Below are 16,499 nucleotides of genomic sequence, written 5' to 3'. Positions count from 1 at the left end.
GACATTGGCGTGATATTTCCTCGCCCGGGAAATGTCTATTTCCGGTCGCTAATCTTGCTGCAAAACCGGCGTCTTAAAACTATTCGTTCCATGCGTATAAATATTAACGGATGAATAAATGAATTTATATAAAACTAAGTATATGCAAATACGCTCGAGATTTTCACCCGGCTTGGATGGCCGACTCGAAGTGTCGAAAGTAATGGAAAAATACGGCGGCAACTCGAGGGAGGATTTTTTTATCGAGCGGTGCCGATCCGATGGCAATATGGATATGGAAAAGAGAGTTTATCGTATATATATTGAATGTCGGTTTGCATAACCGATCGCCTAAGAGTTGTATCTTACGCAGGTAGCGCAGCCGCCCATAGTCCGATTATTGTCGGATCGCCCGATAAGAGGAGATAAGTAAAATGCAATTATACCAAATATTAGGGTCGGTCTCGAGACCCAGGGTAGCGTTTAAAATGCGACATTTGACAAATTGAAGGGTCATTTCGCGAGTGAAAGAAAGGAAGATCGACTTTGACGAGGAATCTAGAGGAGTTCTTTGCGGTCGACCGTATCTTTTATCCCTTATCTTTGTCCTACCTCCTTCCTCTCTACTATTCTCACGTCCCCTTTTCCAACCATTTCTCTCTTCTTTCTTCCCCTCCCCCCTTGTCTCCTCTGCGTCGACGTTATCGCCGACATGCCGTATTTATTCTTTTTATATTAAAAGTAGAGGACCAGTTCGCGCATGCGCATCTCATGGCGGAACCGAGGTCGGGAATATCGTACCGAAATGTTCTTCTACTCTCGATCTCGGCTCGAGTAGGGTGCAGAAGTGGTGGTTACTCGCTACGTATCTTGTCTATCTTTGTGCGCTGCGGGCTGTATTTCGCGCGAAGGGTATACCTAAATACGTAAACCGAAATGTATCTATTTATTGGAAGGGAAACGTTTCAATGTGGCTTAAGGATTGACGTCATCTTCGATTCTACTCTGAGTACCGAGCTGCGGAATTACTATTGTAATGCGTCTATACATGATTGCGTTGTATCTTCGTTTGACTTATCTAAATATAAGAGCATCCAATATGAAATGAAGCAACTACTCCCTTGTGTTTTCGTGTACTTATCCGACTAACCTCCCAACTAACAATTGAATTAAGGCGCAACTTTGGCCCAATATTGTACATCATTGGCGAAAGTTAGCCGGCCAAGTTTGGCCCGCACTTCATGGAAAAAAAAAATAATTTCGTTACAATTACTATAGTGACATGGTTAAGGTGAAGTGGAACCCCCTTCAAATCAGTCGATTCGGATATAACACTTTTTTTTAAGGGTATTAGACCAAACTGTCCGACACTTTGACACGTCACTCCTGATCATCTAAGAATTGTCCTGACAGGTTCAAAATTTGAGTTTTTGGAAAAAATTATTTAACTTAGCCGAGACCAGAACCAATATGGCGTCGAGCTCTCATATTTCGATCAATATACAATCATCGAAGGCTCTGATACGAGAAACGAAAGGATCAGGACAATTTAGAACACTCTAGTAATCGATAAACTCGCATTTGAACGGGATAAAGGCAAGAAAAGGGTTGTATGCGCTTCTATGCCAAAACGATGGGAATACGAGGTCTCGGAGGGAAAATTTAATTGTCCTGGAAATTATAGATGGCGCAGGGGGTCCCTCTGCAGTCAATTAGGGCCCCAGAAAGCATAAATCCAGAGAATTTCTGGAGTTTTACTTCGATTTCTTGATATTTATTGTACGAAAACGACAGGTGGAGTATGCCATTTGGTACAATACCCTATATAATTTGACACAACTGTCAATATAAAAACGAACGCTAGCAATGTAGGCATTTAGAGAAATCTTCTTTATCGACGTCGATCAAGTTACTCGACGTGTTTCACTTCACCCTGTAAGGTGCAGGAGTGATCACCATTTGGAATGGTAATACTACATGGAGAGGTTACAAATGCGCACAGGAAAATGGAAGGTTTACCTGGGAGTTGTAAACATGTATTATAGTAAGGAGGGTATTTGATATACATCTGATATATATATATATATATAGGCTGACTCTTTCATATCACCTTAACATGTGATTATGCAGACCCTAAGGAAGAACGCGATGCTCGTAAAAGTTAATTTCTCACAAAAAAAAATGTGATCTTGGTTCTAGTCTATGATAAATGAAAAAAATGTTTTTCGAAAAATGAAATTTCACGAGCATTGCGTTCTTCCTTAAAGCCTTCATAATCACTCGTCGAAGTTTCAAATGATTCGGTGCACCCAGTTTGGACAATAGTTTTATGTATTAGGTTGTCCCATAAGTTTCTTCCCTTTTTTTCATAGGACATGAATACACGATGCGGAAGGAACTTATGGGAGAACCTAATATATTTTGACGTTTCGATATATAGAATGACCCTTTCATATCACGATTGAAAGCTAGTACTTGGGATGAAACGCGAACCGAGTCTTTTGACATTTTGTTAAGATCATAATCGACGTTTCGATTTGTCGAGAAGTTCAGACCAAATTTGACCCTCGAAGGCAGAATAAGAGGGAAAAAAAATTGAAGGTGTCGAAAAATGAAAGAGCCGCCAGCGAATCAAAAATGAAGTCACTGGTTCGGCACGCAAAATCATAGTTCTTTCCCTTTAGTATTTTCAATGTTTCCAAGAGGAGAAAAATAATAATGTAAATTGGACTTTTATCATGACCGATCAGGTAGTTATACGAAAATCCATTGAAATTAAAATCTATTATTTAACCTCTGGTTTATTTTCTGTCCGATTAGATAATGGTCTCACTTTTTTCGAAAAAGTAACATGATTCTATCTACCTCATGCGTGCCAAGAGGACCCGTCAGTTGTCAAGTTCTTCTTTCGGATGTATTAAGATATTTGACGAATTAAGAAATTATTTCGGAGGTAATTCATTAATGTGACATTATCGATGGCCCACTTTTTCACAAAAAATGACAGGTAAATTTGACAAAAGTGTTGCAAATCACCGAGTTTCTCTTGCTAGTGAATTTTAATCTTGTTGCGTCGTCTTCTTCTACTTTTACATGTTGAACCGAGTTAATTTGAGAGAAAAATAATCAACATTATACAAATTTCACTCTTTGTCCGTTCATTAGGCAGTGGTCAGCAGCGTATAATATTCAGCACTGCGCAGAATCAAAAATGGAAGGTATGCCGAGTTCTTTTAACTTTCCATATATAGTATAAAAAAAAAGAAGTAAATGCTCATGTTGCAATTACAATTATAAATTGTTAAATAATTATTATACTAAAAATTGAGATATTTAATCTCAAAATCTGTTCATGGGATCAGCTCGATTTACCGACATTTGGATATTACAAATGTACATAAAGAGTAAATTATATTTCGTTCATGTTGCCATTACAATTATAAATTGTGAAATAATGATTATATTAAAATTGAGATATTTAATCTCAAAACTTGTTCAAGGGACCAACTCGATTTACCGACATTTGGGTATTACAAATGTGGTCGAGTACATAAAGAATAAATTGTATTTCGCTCATGTCGCCATTACAATTACAAATTGTTCAATAATTATTATATTAAAAATTGAGATATTTAATCTCAAAACCTGTTCAAGGGACCAGCTCGATTTACCGACATTTGGATATTACAAATGTGGTCGAGTACATAAAGAGTAAATTCTATTTCGCTCACGTTGCCATTACAACTATAAATTGTGAAATTATGATTATATTAAAAATGGAGATGTTTAATTTCAAAACCTGTTCAAGGGACCAGCTAGATTGAACGACATTTGGATATTACAAATGTGGTCGAGTACATAAAGAATAAATTGTATTTCGCTCATGATGCCATTACAATTATAAATTGTTAAATAATTATCATATTGAAAATTAAGATATTTAATCTCAAAACCTGTTCAAGGGACCAGCTCGATTTACCGACAATTGGATATTACGAATGTGGTCGAGTACATAAAAAATAAATTGTATTTCGCAACCTTGGCTCCTGGAAGAAGAGAAATCAGAATCACTAGGGACATCGTTCCCTTCAGCATCGACAGCGAGTTGGTCTACAATAATTTCTACAATGATTTTGGGCCTCTGAACCTTGCTTGCTTGTACAAGTACGAAGAGCCAATTTTTTTTTTACAGGAGAGGCTGGAACTAGCGGTTAAAAAAAGATTCAAAATAGAGTTTATTAAATTTATCAACGCCATCCGCCAGGTGAATTAGCAGTATCCAGTCTTTCCTAGCTTTTAAATTCCTCTCGTTACGTGTGCTCTTAGAAAGCAGTATGTCCACCAGATATTGCTGCCAAGTGAACGAGAAATTGAGAAGCTCAGCCAATAAGCACAAGCAGGTCCTCCATTACACGTCTTTGGACCAGAAGAAAAGGACTAATGCGGCATATCTCATAGCATCCTATGCTATTCTTTACTTAAAGAAAACTCCAAAAGAAGCGATTAGGCCACTAATTGTCGGGAATACTCAGCCCTTTTTGCCGTTCCAAGATGCATCAATAGGCATTTCCGGATACACAATTCGTTTATTAGGTGAGATATCCCATAAGTTGAAACAAAGAATAAAATTCTACCCAAGAAGCCCCCTAGTAGCACAAAATATTTGTCCCATATTTTCTATATATTTAAGGTGAAGTGAAACACGTTCGAGGAACTTGATCGACGTCGATAAAGAAGATGTTTCTAAATGCCTACGTTGCTGACGTTCGTTTCTCTATTGACAGCTTTGTTGAATTATATTGGATATTGTACCAAATGGCATACTCCACCTGTCGTTTTCGTACAATAATTATAAAGAAATCGAAGTAAAACTCCAGAAATCCTCTGGATTCATGCTTTCTGGGGTCCTAATTGACTGCAGAGGGACCCCCTGCGCCATCTGTGATTTCCAGGTCAATTAAATTTTCACTCCGAGACCTCGTATTCCCATAGTTTTGGCACAGAAGTGCATACAACACTTTTTTTGCCTTTATCCCGTCGAAATGCGAGTTTATCGAGTACCGGAAATACCAGAGTGTTCTAAATTGTCGTAAAATTGTCCTGACCATTTCGATTCTCATATCAAAGCCTTCGATAATTGTATATTGATCGAAATATGAGAGCTCGACGCCATTTTGGTTCTGGTCTGGGCTGAGTTGAAACATTTTTTTTAAACAATTGAAATTTTCAACGTGTCAGTACAATTCTTAGATGATCAGAAGTGATGGGTCAAAGTTTCGTTTTCGTTTGGTCTAATACCCTTAAAAAAAAGTGTTGTATTCAAATCGACTGATTTGAAGGGGGTTTCACTTCACCTTAAGGTGATATGAAAGAATCAGCCTATATATACCTGTAAAATCAAATTGTTGGGAAGAGTATTCTCCGAATTGGATGTACCGATTTGTCTCAAATTTTGTCATGTGAACATGGAGGTCCTAAAGTGGGTCCTGAAACTCACGAAATTTCATTTTTCATCAAAAATGTATTTACTTATCATGGACTAGAACAACACGGCGTGGTCCGTGCACGTTTTCGATGTTCTACGCTTCTTGGAGGCTTAGAATCGAAAATAAAGAATTTCAAGATCTAGCTCGAACAATTTAGAATACCGTAGAAATGGAACATTACAGAGTCAGATGGGAAAATGTGGTAAATACCGTCACCAACGATTACAAGAGAATGCTGGCTTGTCTCGGGGCTAACACGTGTTTTTAGAGCAAAAATTAAGTTGCAGCTGAACGTCACAGATGGCGACGTTGGTCCTAAACAGTCGTTGAAGTAATGAAGTAATGAACAGTATTTCGACAGTTTTACATGAATCTTTTCATCATTACTTTTACCAAAGTGACATATGGAACGCTTCAGTTCGTATAATCCTCAACGCAGACTGTAAAAGACTTCAACATAAGTACAAGTGTCGGTAACGTGACGCGCGAGCTTATGTTACCACTTGAGTATTCAAAATGACGTTACCACCAAAAGGGCTATAGATGAATTTAAATTTACCGACCTCGATTAAATTTCTCAGCGCCTTTCGTATCATCATATCCGAGGAATCGATTATCTTCGTGTGCCGAATGGACATTTTCTCGTTTAATTGCAAGGGCAGACTGCTTGAACGCTATCCACAAGGCCGCGGCATTTGGATTCTTCAACTTCGAGGACTTTGACTTAGCCGAGTACGAGAAGTACGAGCAGATGAAGAACGGCGACCTAAATTGGATGGTCCCACAGAAGTTCCTCGCATTCGTCGGGCCCAGCACGGAAGTCGGTTCCGCTTATCACCCCCCGGAACGGTACATAGATTACTTCGTTAGGAACGGCGCGATCGCCGTCGTCAGGCTAAACAAGAAATCTTACGAGGCCTCCAGGTTCGTAGAGTTCTCCGATATTTATTGCCTGCGATATCTCCACCTCACGCCGGTGCTCTTGCTTCAACAGGTTTACGAGAGCCGGGATAATGCATTACGACATGTTCATGCCAGATGGCAGTGTGCCACCGAGAAGAATCCTTAATCAGTTCCTCCAGCTTGCAGAAACCACTAACGGGCCCATTGCCGTTCACTGCAAGGTTCCAAATACACGTCAGATTCTCCCAAAAGAAAACATACCCAGACAGCACAAATACATAGCACAGAGGTTCATAGAATATTCTTTCAAAATATTTCAATATTAAGGTGAAGTGAAACACGTCGAGGAACTTGATCGACGTCGATGAAGATTTTTCTACATACCTACATTGCCGACGATTGTCTTTATATTGACAGTTGTGTCGAATTATATTGGGTATTGTACCAAATGGCATACTCCACCTGCCGTTTTCGTACAATAAATGTCAAGAAATCGAAGTAAAATTCCAGAAATCCTCTGAATTCATGCTTTCTGGGGTCCTAATTGACTGCAGAGGGACCCCCTGCGCCATCTGTGATTTCCAGGTCAATTAAATTTTCACTCCGAGACCTCGTATGCCCATCGTTTTATAGCATTGAAACGCATACAACACTTTTTTTGCCTTTATCCCGTTCAAATGTGAGTTTATCGATTATCAGAGTGTTCTAAATTGTCATAAAATTGTCCTGACCCTTTCGATTCTCATATCAGCCTTCGATAATTGTATATTGATCGAAATATGAGAACTCGACGCCATTTTGGTTCTGGTCTGGGCTCAGTTATAAAATTTTTTCTAAAAATCCAAATTTTGAATGCGTCAGGACAATTCTTAGATGATCAGGAGTGATGTGACAAAGGTTCGGACAATTTGGTCTAATACCCTTAAAAAAAAAAGTGTTGTATTCGAATCGACTGATTTAAATGGGGTTTCACTTCACCTTAATAGGATATGGATTTATGTGCTATGTACATTTTTTGAACATAGGATGAATATAGTTTTGCTTAGTTTTTTATATTCGAAATGTATTTAACGAAATATTGTATGAACATGGAATTGATACTTCTTACACATAATAACTAGCATGTCATATACATATCTGAATGATATTTTTTGCCACGAAAATAAAAATACAAAAGGTTCATGTTTCGGTATTATATTTTTAAATTAGGGTCAACAATTTGGTGAGATAAAAAATTGAAACATTGAAACATAAGCACCTACTTTTACAAAAAATAAAGTACTTACCCAGGGAATATACATTTAAACTATTGGCGCACGTATGTGTATTCAAAATAAAGTAATAATATATTATTATTATCCCACGAAATATTTAGCATGTTTTGATTTTTTTTTAAATAAGGGTGTGCGTAAAAATGTATAAAATAATTGTTAACTTTAGTATTTCAATGTCATATTACAAACCTTTTCTAACCCTTGTAGTATTTATAGAATACTATTTCATATTTCAAATGACATTGCTAAACCAATATTGTACATATATATAAAACATTAAATATTTAGACTATATCTGGGAAACATTATCATATGTACATAATCTAATATTGTACTTAAAATATCATTCCAATGTCAAATGTTCATGAGGAATATTTTCCAACTTCTTTTCTATATTCTATGAATATTTTATGCTGTCTGGGTAACGATGCGTTACGTTACTTGGTGTTTATTTCTTCCTTTTTGTTCAAATACTTTCAGGCGGGATTGGGCAGAACTGGATCCTTGATAGCGGCGTACTTGATCAAACATTACAGGATGACCGCAAGAGAAGCCATTGCCTGGATGAGGATTTGTCGTCCTGGGTCAGTCATCGGGCATCAACAAGCCTGGTTAGAGGACATTGAGAGCTTCCTTTGGCGAGCTGGGCATCAATACAGGTTCTGGACCATCAAATTCGTTCATTTATAATCTGCCCACCAACCACGTTTACGTAGCACTATAACCCTAGTAGCACAGAATAATTTCTAAATATTTCTTCCTAATCTTTGATAAATATCTCAAGCGACAGATTTTTTAAAGTGGAGTGAAATCCCCTTCACATCAGTCGATTCGAATACAACACTTTTTTTAAAGGGTATTAGACCAAACTGTCCGAAACTTTCACACGTCACTCCTGAAAAATTGTTCTGACAGGTTCAAAATTTGGGTTTTTGAACAAAATTATTTAACTTAGCCGAGACCAGAACCAATATGGCTTCGAGCTCTCATATTTCGATCAATATACAATTATCGAAGGCNTATTATAGAGATAATATTCTAAAGTAAACGTTTTGCAAATATTTCAAATATCTGCTAAATATTTACAAAATGTACGATATTCGTTAAGTATATAGAAAATATAGGACAAATATTTTGTGCTACTAGGGAACCGTTACATAACGTTTGGAACATATAATGTAACATACATATAACATATAAGTAAGATATGTTTTACTTTTTCCTCCGCAGCTATATAACCCTGTTGAAAAACGAATAATGTAACGTATACATAACATATCGGTAACATGTTATATCTGATGTTGGTATTATATAACTGCAATGTTTACAAGTTTGTAACAATGTTACCGAGCGGTAATAATTCGACGTTATGTAATATTAATGTATCTTTTGAATAACATTCGTTATATATCATGTTATTCCAGGGTTATGTAATTGTAACATAGTGTGTTTGGTGGGTGTGATTTTTACCGCTTCGTTTTTCTTCCACTCCTTGTAACTATAAGCTTCGGTAATTTCAACGCAGATTAAAGTATCACAGAGATGGTGATATGATTTTACATCATAAAAGAGGGATTTATTCGATTGCGTACAAATTGGAGCAGAAAATAAATTTCGCACTAGGGACCGAGCGATTTACTTGCAACGGAGCGGAAAACAATTTGGGTAAGCTATCTGAATAATTGAAATGTTTAAATTTTAATACAAACGAATTTAATTTAATTTAATGTTACCAAACAATAATTAAAAATTTAATACAAAATAATGTGAGAGAAACCACGTAGATGTAAGTGATGTGCCGAGGAAACGGAAAGTAAGAACCAGTGTTCCAGAAGCGCAGAAATGTAATTTGACGTCGTTCAGCAAGATTAACAAGCCCGGACTCTCCTGCATTTTAGGTAAATAGATAACCCACAAAACACAATGTTAAGTTACAGTTACATAACACTGAAATAACATGGTATATAAGGAATGTTATTCAAAAGATACATTGATATCATATAACGTCGAAATATTATCGTTCGTTAAGGTGAAGTGAAACCCCTTTCGAATCAGTCGATTCGAATACACTTTTTTTAAAGGTATTAGACCAAACTGTCCAAAACTTTGACACATCACTCCTGATCATCTAAGAATTGTCCCGACACATTCCAAATTTGAATTTTTGGAAAAAATTGTTTAACTTAGCCCAGACCAGAACCAAAATGGCGTCCAGCTCTCATATTTCGATCAAAATGCAATTATTAAAGGCTCTGATATGAGGAACGAAATGGTCAGGACAATTTTACGACAATTTAGAACACTCTGGTAGTCGATAAATTCGCATTTGAACGGGATAAAGGCAAAAAAAGTGTTGTACGCGCTTCTATGCCAAAACGATGGGAATACGAGGTCTCGGAGTGAAAATTTAATTGACCTGGAAATTACAGATGGCGCAGGGTGTCCTTCTGCAGTCAATTAGGGCCCCAGAAAGTATGAATCCAGAGGATTTGTAGAGTTTTACATCGATTTCTTGATATTTATTGTACGAAAACGACAGGTGGAGTATGCCATTTGGTACAATACCCAATTTAATTCGACACAGCTGTCAATATAAAAACGATCGTCGGCAACGTAGGCATTTAGAAAAATCTTCTTTATCGACGTCGATCAAGTTCCTCGATGTGTTTCACTTCACCTTAGCAGTGTTACAAACTTGTTAGCATTGCAGTTATATATAATATTGTACGGTACATAATTGGTTTTATAACAGGGTTATATAGCTGCGTAAGAAATAGTAATACAAACCTTACTTATATATATTATATGTATGTTACGTTACCGTGTTTGGTGGGTAAGAATAGTGTTGTTTCCTATCTTAACTTGAAACATTTATTAATGTATTTTATAATCTTTATATAGGAAAATTGTGCAACATCGGTGGAAACGCATTAATTTCAAGTGAGTTGAACACATCAGGATTACGACAGAAGATTGATGCTGATATGGTGAAATACAATTCAATCCTGCCAATGAATAAATCGGAAATAACTCAAGGCGATCGACTCAATGAAATTAAAATAAAAAGGAACAAATTATCTGTAAATTCCCTTCTATTTCCGAAGAACAATTCGCTGTCTGTGCCGACCGAGCCAATTACGCGATCCCAAAAAAAACAATGATTTATAAAGATAATGGATACTTCACTGATATCCTAACACACTCGGCTTCCTCTTCCTTCCATATGTTGTTTACTTTCCAACATTACTTTTTACGAAATATTAAAATATGGAGTTACGTCAATTTAAGTCATAACACGCCACATATTGATATTATCTGTTCTGTAGTTCTGTAAACATTTGCAGGAGAAGAAATTAACTAAAGCAGACTACTAATTCTACTGTGTAAGGATAGAATTGGTTCAGAAAAAGTACTGTATTAAATGCAATTAAATTTATAAAAGTCATGTACAAAAATACATCAACTTTTAATAACGTTTATAGATTAACTTTCATTTTGATTAAATGGTCCCGTAGCAGAGTCTCTTCTGCATCCAGTCCTGGTTGTTCTTGGTTTTCATGTCTCGATCTGTAAAACAAATTGTCTATTAAAGTGAATGTTTGATATCTTAAGGTGAAGTGAAACACGTCGAGGAACTTGATCGACGTCGATAAAGATTTTTCTAAATACCTACGTTGACGACGTTCGTTTTTATATTGACGGCTATGCCGAATTATATTTGGCACTGCACTAAATGGCATACTCCACCTGACGTTTTCATACAATAATTATAAAGAAATCGAAGCAAAACTCCAGAAATCCTCTGGATTCATGCCTCCTGGGGCTCTAATTGACTGCAGAGGGACACCCTGCGCCATCTGTGATTTCCAGGTCAACAAAATTTTCACTCCGAGACCTCGTATTCTCATCGTTTTGGCATAGAAGCGCATAAAACACTTTTTTTTTGCCCTTATCCCGTTCAAATGCGAGTTTATGAACTACCAGAGTGTTCTATATTGTCGTAAAATTGTCCTGACCCTTTCGATTCTCATATCAGCCTTCGATAATTGTATATTGATCGAAATATGAGAAGTCGACGCCATTTTGGTTCTGGTCTGGGCTAAGTTAAAAAGTTTTTTTGAAATATCCAAATTTTTAATGTATCAAGACAATTGTTAGATGATCACGAGTCATGTGTCAAAGATTCGAACAGTTTGGTCTGATACCCTTAAAAAAAAGTTTTGAATAAGAAATACAATTTTTGTATGCAAGAACTCATTTCTGGCGAATTGTACAAAGAATTTAAGGTGAAGTGAAACACCCCTCAAATCAGTCGGTTCGAATAAAACACGTAGTTTTAAGGGTATGGACCGAACTGTCCGAAACTTTGACACATGACTCGTAACCTTCTAAGGCTTATCCTGACACTTTGAAAATTTGGATTTTTTTAAAAATTGTTTAACTTAGCTCAGACCAGACTCAAAATGGTGTTGAGCTTTCACATTTAGATCAATATATAATTATTGAAGGCCCTAATAAATGAAACGAAAGTGTTAGGATAATCAGGCGGCAATTACGAACACTCTAGTAATCGATAAACTCGTATTTGAACGGAATAAAGGCAAATAAGTTTCTTATGCGTTCGTATGCTAAAACGATGGTAATACGAGGTGTCGGAGTGAAAATTTAGTTGACACAAAAATAACAGATGGCGCAGGGTGTCCTTCTGCGTCAATTAGGGCCTCAGAAGCCATGAATCCAGAGGATTTCTAGAGTTTTACCTGGATTTCTTTATAATTATTGTACAAAACGACAGGTGTATGCCATTTAGTACAATAACTAATATAATTCCCCACACCTGTCAATATAAAAACGAACGTCGGCAACGTAGATATTTAGAAACATCTTCTTTACCGACGTCGATCAGGTTCCTCGATGTGTTTCACTTCATCTTAACACTTTGAAGACGTAGTATGAAACACTTACAAACGGGAACATAACTGACTTAAGTGATAAGGAACGACATATCGGGTATGTGGAGATAGATCTTTGAATGGATCATTAGTTTCGTCGGCAGTTTCCAATCCTTCCAGTCTGCGAACAATATTGAATGGTATGGTATCATAAATTATGCATTCATTGGTACATCATTTTTTCACCATCGTACCTTACAACAAAGTGAGTACGATACTGTAATGCCAAGTCGTGCATATTACGCTTGGCTACGTCAAGTACTTCTGGAAAAGCGATATCTCGAAAATCGCCAATAATTTCTGCATTCCTTGGTATTCGATTATTCTGAAGTGATTTCGTCTTTTCTAAGTACGACGTTAAGAGACACCGAGCACGCGGTGTATCCATCCAAACCACACGACCTCCAGATTGCAAAATGCTTGTCACCCAAGCAGAACCACCAACACGAGCTATTTCATTACTCTCACTTGCACCGTACCAGTTGTAAACCTAATATCATATAAGTGTAACATTCTACCAAATGTATCAATATAAGGTATTCTACTTAAAATGAATTTTCTTCTTACATGACATTGACAGCGTTCCTCTAATATTCCTTGCAGTCCATTTATAAATGCCGTAAACGATGAAGAATCCTTCACATACATTAACACAACTGCATCGGTTTTGTCTTGATCACCGTCACCATCTTTTTGGATAACACCGATTGACTCGTAGCCATCGATATTAGCTCCAGCTGTATTTTTCAGATCGTTTGTATTGGTATTCGTGTAAGAACACCGTTTTCCATTATGCACGTGAAGACGGTATACAAAGAATGTGCTCCCAACAACGGCAAACACTATCACAATAACAACAATGATAATAGGAAGCACTTGTTGAGTAAGATTACTCACATGTTCGCGTCTTTGAATTACACCGCTTTGCTCCATAGCAAATGTTCTAACAGATCTCGAACAACCTTTCAGGTAAACATGAGTAAACTAAATTTCAGATTACTGAGAAAACTTTTGAATATAACCCAAGATATTTTTCATTAAAGATACAAATTTACCTAGTATCCACTGACACGGGGTTCTACTTGCCGGAGGTATTTTCCATATAGTGTTTTTGTGGCAGCGATCGTCATGCAAACGTACTAGTAAACAATATTCGGAATCTTTCTGTGTGAACTTCGTTTCAAAATTACACTCTGTTTTCAGAATCATTTGGCCATTTCCAGGGTTGACCTGTTGAACCATCTATTTTTAGTCTCTACTTCAACTTTGTTGTTCTATATTCCGAAGAGAGTTCTCAATCATTTTCCTGACAAACGTGTACACTTACTTCCATAACACTGCAATTAGTAGAAGGTGAAACTTTTGTATTCTGAAAAATGAACGGCTTTTCTATAGTTTTAATGATCTCATAGTTTAATATTTATATGTAGCGTCTTGATCGTATAAATAAGAGACATTACCAGATTTACTTTCCATCTACGGATATACGATTTGCTGTGAAGAATACAAGCATGTTCTTTATTCTTATCCTCAGCTGATAAGGGAAGCAATTCAAATTGTGCACCTGTAGGTCCTTTTGGTATTGAAATACCGGTTGTAACTGTAATACTGTAATGTATATGGAATATATTATCATTATTACTAAGTTATTGAATGCATTATTGTACTTATTTCTGCATCCATGTATAATCCACATAAGAATGTATATCTACATTCGGGTTAAAATACATTGTGCTCGAAACATGACATACTACAATAATGATCAAATGAAACTTTAACACGTTAGGGAAAGGTAAAGCAATGCTCATTACGTATACATACCGTTGATCTGATTCGGCTGCAGAATAAAAATAACATTGCAGTTTTGGTTCTGCTACTTCGGTTCTCTCATATTCAGTGGTTAAGAATTTATTCCCTCTTATAATGAACTTATCGCCATTAACTTTGAAACGCAGTGCATAACATCCAGTGAAAACATGATCGTAACAAATGGTAAAATTGCTCTGAAAGAATTATATTTGATATGAAGATCTTAAACAAGAATCACTGCAGAGCTATTTGACATTCTGATTACTTTATGATTGTCAAATTCTACCTGCTCCGTTTTATTTTGCACTTCATCGTTAGACTTTGTAAGACTATTCAAACTTGTACATATTTTTCGTCTTATAGTATGAACTTCATCCTCGCAACATTCAGATGCATGAAACTTATGAACGTTACAATTATCTTCATTCTTGATGTAGCCATTTACTAAAAGAGCAATTTCACGTATGCAATCTTTATTAAGCGGAACAAAGCTTATCTGCAATCTCCCTATAAACAAAATTTCTAAGTCAATGCAACAATATTTATATATTATATTTAAGTTTCATAAGAATTTACTTCTCATATAACATACCTTGTGACTTTTCTATTAAGTTAAAATTAATGTCATATGGAATATCCTTTGAATTGCATAATTCAGTGCAAACTTTAGCTTTGTTTTCTTTAATAGTTAAATGCGATGCGGAAAGATTCTGCTGTAAGAAAATTGAATGATATTAAACTTTTTGAAATTGCAATAGTACAAATAATAATGTTCCTTTTATCAAACTTCAACAATAATGTGATATCAAAATAAATATGTCAGTGCATATGAACATGTGTCATTATTGTTATGCTTACAACATAATGTTTGTCATCAACGGCGCCAATCGTAAAGAGACTAACTATGAATACAGCAGTAGAATAAACATAACGCATCTTTTAACACTTCGCGTATAAATCGTTGTCATCCATTTAGCATATGATTACGAAGAAAGCGTTTTCAACTTGTTTCAATTATACCATTGGAAATCGCGTAACCTCTCCCATATGCATAAGTAAGTTACCAGTTCGACGCAAACTATTTCTGATTTCCCCGATTTATTGCAATCATTCATTTCTGTACCGTGCCTAAAATTACGCACGAGAGAGCAGATTATTAATATTTAATAGCTAATTATAGCGTACTTATTTATTTTAAAACCAATATTAAAGTTTAATGGCAAGTTTACACAACACAGCTCTATGCTGTGACCTATGTCGATGCAGCGATGCTGCGCATATATAGCAGAAATGAGTTGGGAGATTGCTCACGGGCAGGGTCTCGCGATCGCATCGTGTGCTGCCCTCTGGTTTTGTACGTGAGCGTTTACCGTGTTTGCCTAGAGTTCGAAAAATCTCGGTAACATTAAATTGGAGAAGGTAACTGTGAAACATACCGTAAGTTACCGGGAACATTGAGAATTTAAGAGAACGTTAATTTTGATATTATTCTTTAGGTTTCTTCGTTTAAATAACTTTTTTTTTCAATCAATTTCAAAGTTTAAGCTAAAGAGTAATAATTACTATTAGAAAATATTGATTATAGGGTCGTATTTACCTCCAGCTAAAAATATTCACGTATGTACAACTTCACGGAAAATTCCATGCGATTTGTTTCAAACGAACTGATATTTCATTATGCAACGAAGCGAATGGGAGGTTTTGATTGGCTACGGAGAACGTACAACGGAAATTCCCCTCTACGATGTTTCTCTATAGCTAATCGAAACCTCTCGTTCGCTCTGTTGAAAAATTCAAATTCTCATAATTTCTCGATAAAAAGGCTTTGGAGAAATTACCGATAAGTTGCCAGGAATTTCTCTTCGTTTCTGACGTAACTTACTGGATTTAGAACTCTAGCCCCTACCAGAAATTCGTTGCGCCGTCCTTGGGGGCAAACTAGAGTTCTAAATCCAGTAAGTTACGTCAGAAACGAAGAGAAATTCCCGGTAACTTATCGGTAATTTCTCCGATCGAACGAGAGGTTTCGACAGAGATGAGTTGGGAGATTACTCACGGGCAGGGTCGCGCGATCGCACCGTGTGCTGCCCTCTGAT

General features: G+C 36.4%; 2 protein-coding genes across 2 annotated transcripts; one reads left to right on the top strand and one right to left on the bottom strand.

The window, feature by feature from the left end:
* Positions 1-3,823: 3,823 nt before the first annotated feature.
* On the top strand, positions 3,824-11,119 carry LOC105698956 (dual specificity protein phosphatase CDC14A). Its single transcript, XM_012423612.1, has 9 exons — positions 3,824-3,833; positions 3,942-4,143; positions 4,325-4,572; positions 6,128-6,389; positions 6,460-6,589; positions 8,123-8,301; positions 9,168-9,307; positions 9,427-9,540; positions 10,544-11,119. The coding sequence occupies exons 1-9, from the start codon at positions 3,824-3,826 to the stop codon at positions 10,801-10,803; spliced, it is 1,545 nt and encodes a 514-aa protein (XP_012279035.1). The 3' UTR covers positions 10,804-11,119.
* LOC105698958 lies at positions 11,038-15,650 on the bottom strand. Its single transcript, XM_012423616.1, has 11 exons — positions 15,262-15,650; positions 14,996-15,116; positions 14,690-14,910; positions 14,416-14,597; positions 14,055-14,202; positions 13,922-13,963; positions 13,650-13,824; positions 13,162-13,556; positions 12,789-13,084; positions 12,608-12,715; positions 11,038-11,209 (listed from the first exon to the last, which is right to left on the bottom strand). The coding sequence occupies exons 1-11, from the start codon at positions 15,337-15,339 to the stop codon at positions 11,119-11,121; spliced, it is 1,857 nt and encodes a 618-aa protein (XP_012279039.1). The 5' UTR covers positions 15,340-15,650; the 3' UTR covers positions 11,038-11,118.
* Between the last annotated feature and the right edge of the window lie 849 nt (positions 15,651-16,499).

Source organism: Orussus abietinus, unplaced genomic scaffold (assembly GCF_000612105.2).
Source record: "Orussus abietinus isolate OABI.00-Male unplaced genomic scaffold, Oabi_2.0 scaffold456, whole genome shotgun sequence".
Lineage (NCBI taxonomy): Eukaryota > Metazoa > Arthropoda > Insecta > Hymenoptera > Orussidae > Orussus > Orussus abietinus.
This window is presented reverse-complemented; position numbering and strand designations above follow the sequence as displayed.

Excerpts from the sequence above, each read along its gene's own strand:
- LOC105698956 (XM_012423612.1), top strand. Across the intron at positions 8,302-9,167 it reads CGAGCTGGGCATCAATACAG|ATTAAAGTATCACAGAGATG; the intron begins GTTCTGGACCAT and ends ATTTCAACGCAG. Across the intron at positions 9,541-10,543 it reads CGGACTCTCCTGCATTTTAG|GAAAATTGTGCAACATCGGT; the intron begins GTAAATAGATAA and ends ATCTTTATATAG.
- LOC105698958 (XM_012423616.1), bottom strand. The coding sequence starts at position 15,339 with ATGCGTTATGTTTATTCTACTGCTGTATTCATAGTTAGTCTCTTTACG. Across the intron at positions 14,598-14,689 it reads TGCAAAATAAAACGGAGCAG|AGCAATTTTACCATTTGTTA; the intron begins GTAGAATTTGAC and ends TAATTCTTTCAG. Across the intron at positions 13,557-13,649 it reads CCCGTGTCAGTGGATACTAG|GTTGTTCGAGATCTGTTAGA; the intron begins GTAAATTTGTAT and ends TTTACCTGAAAG.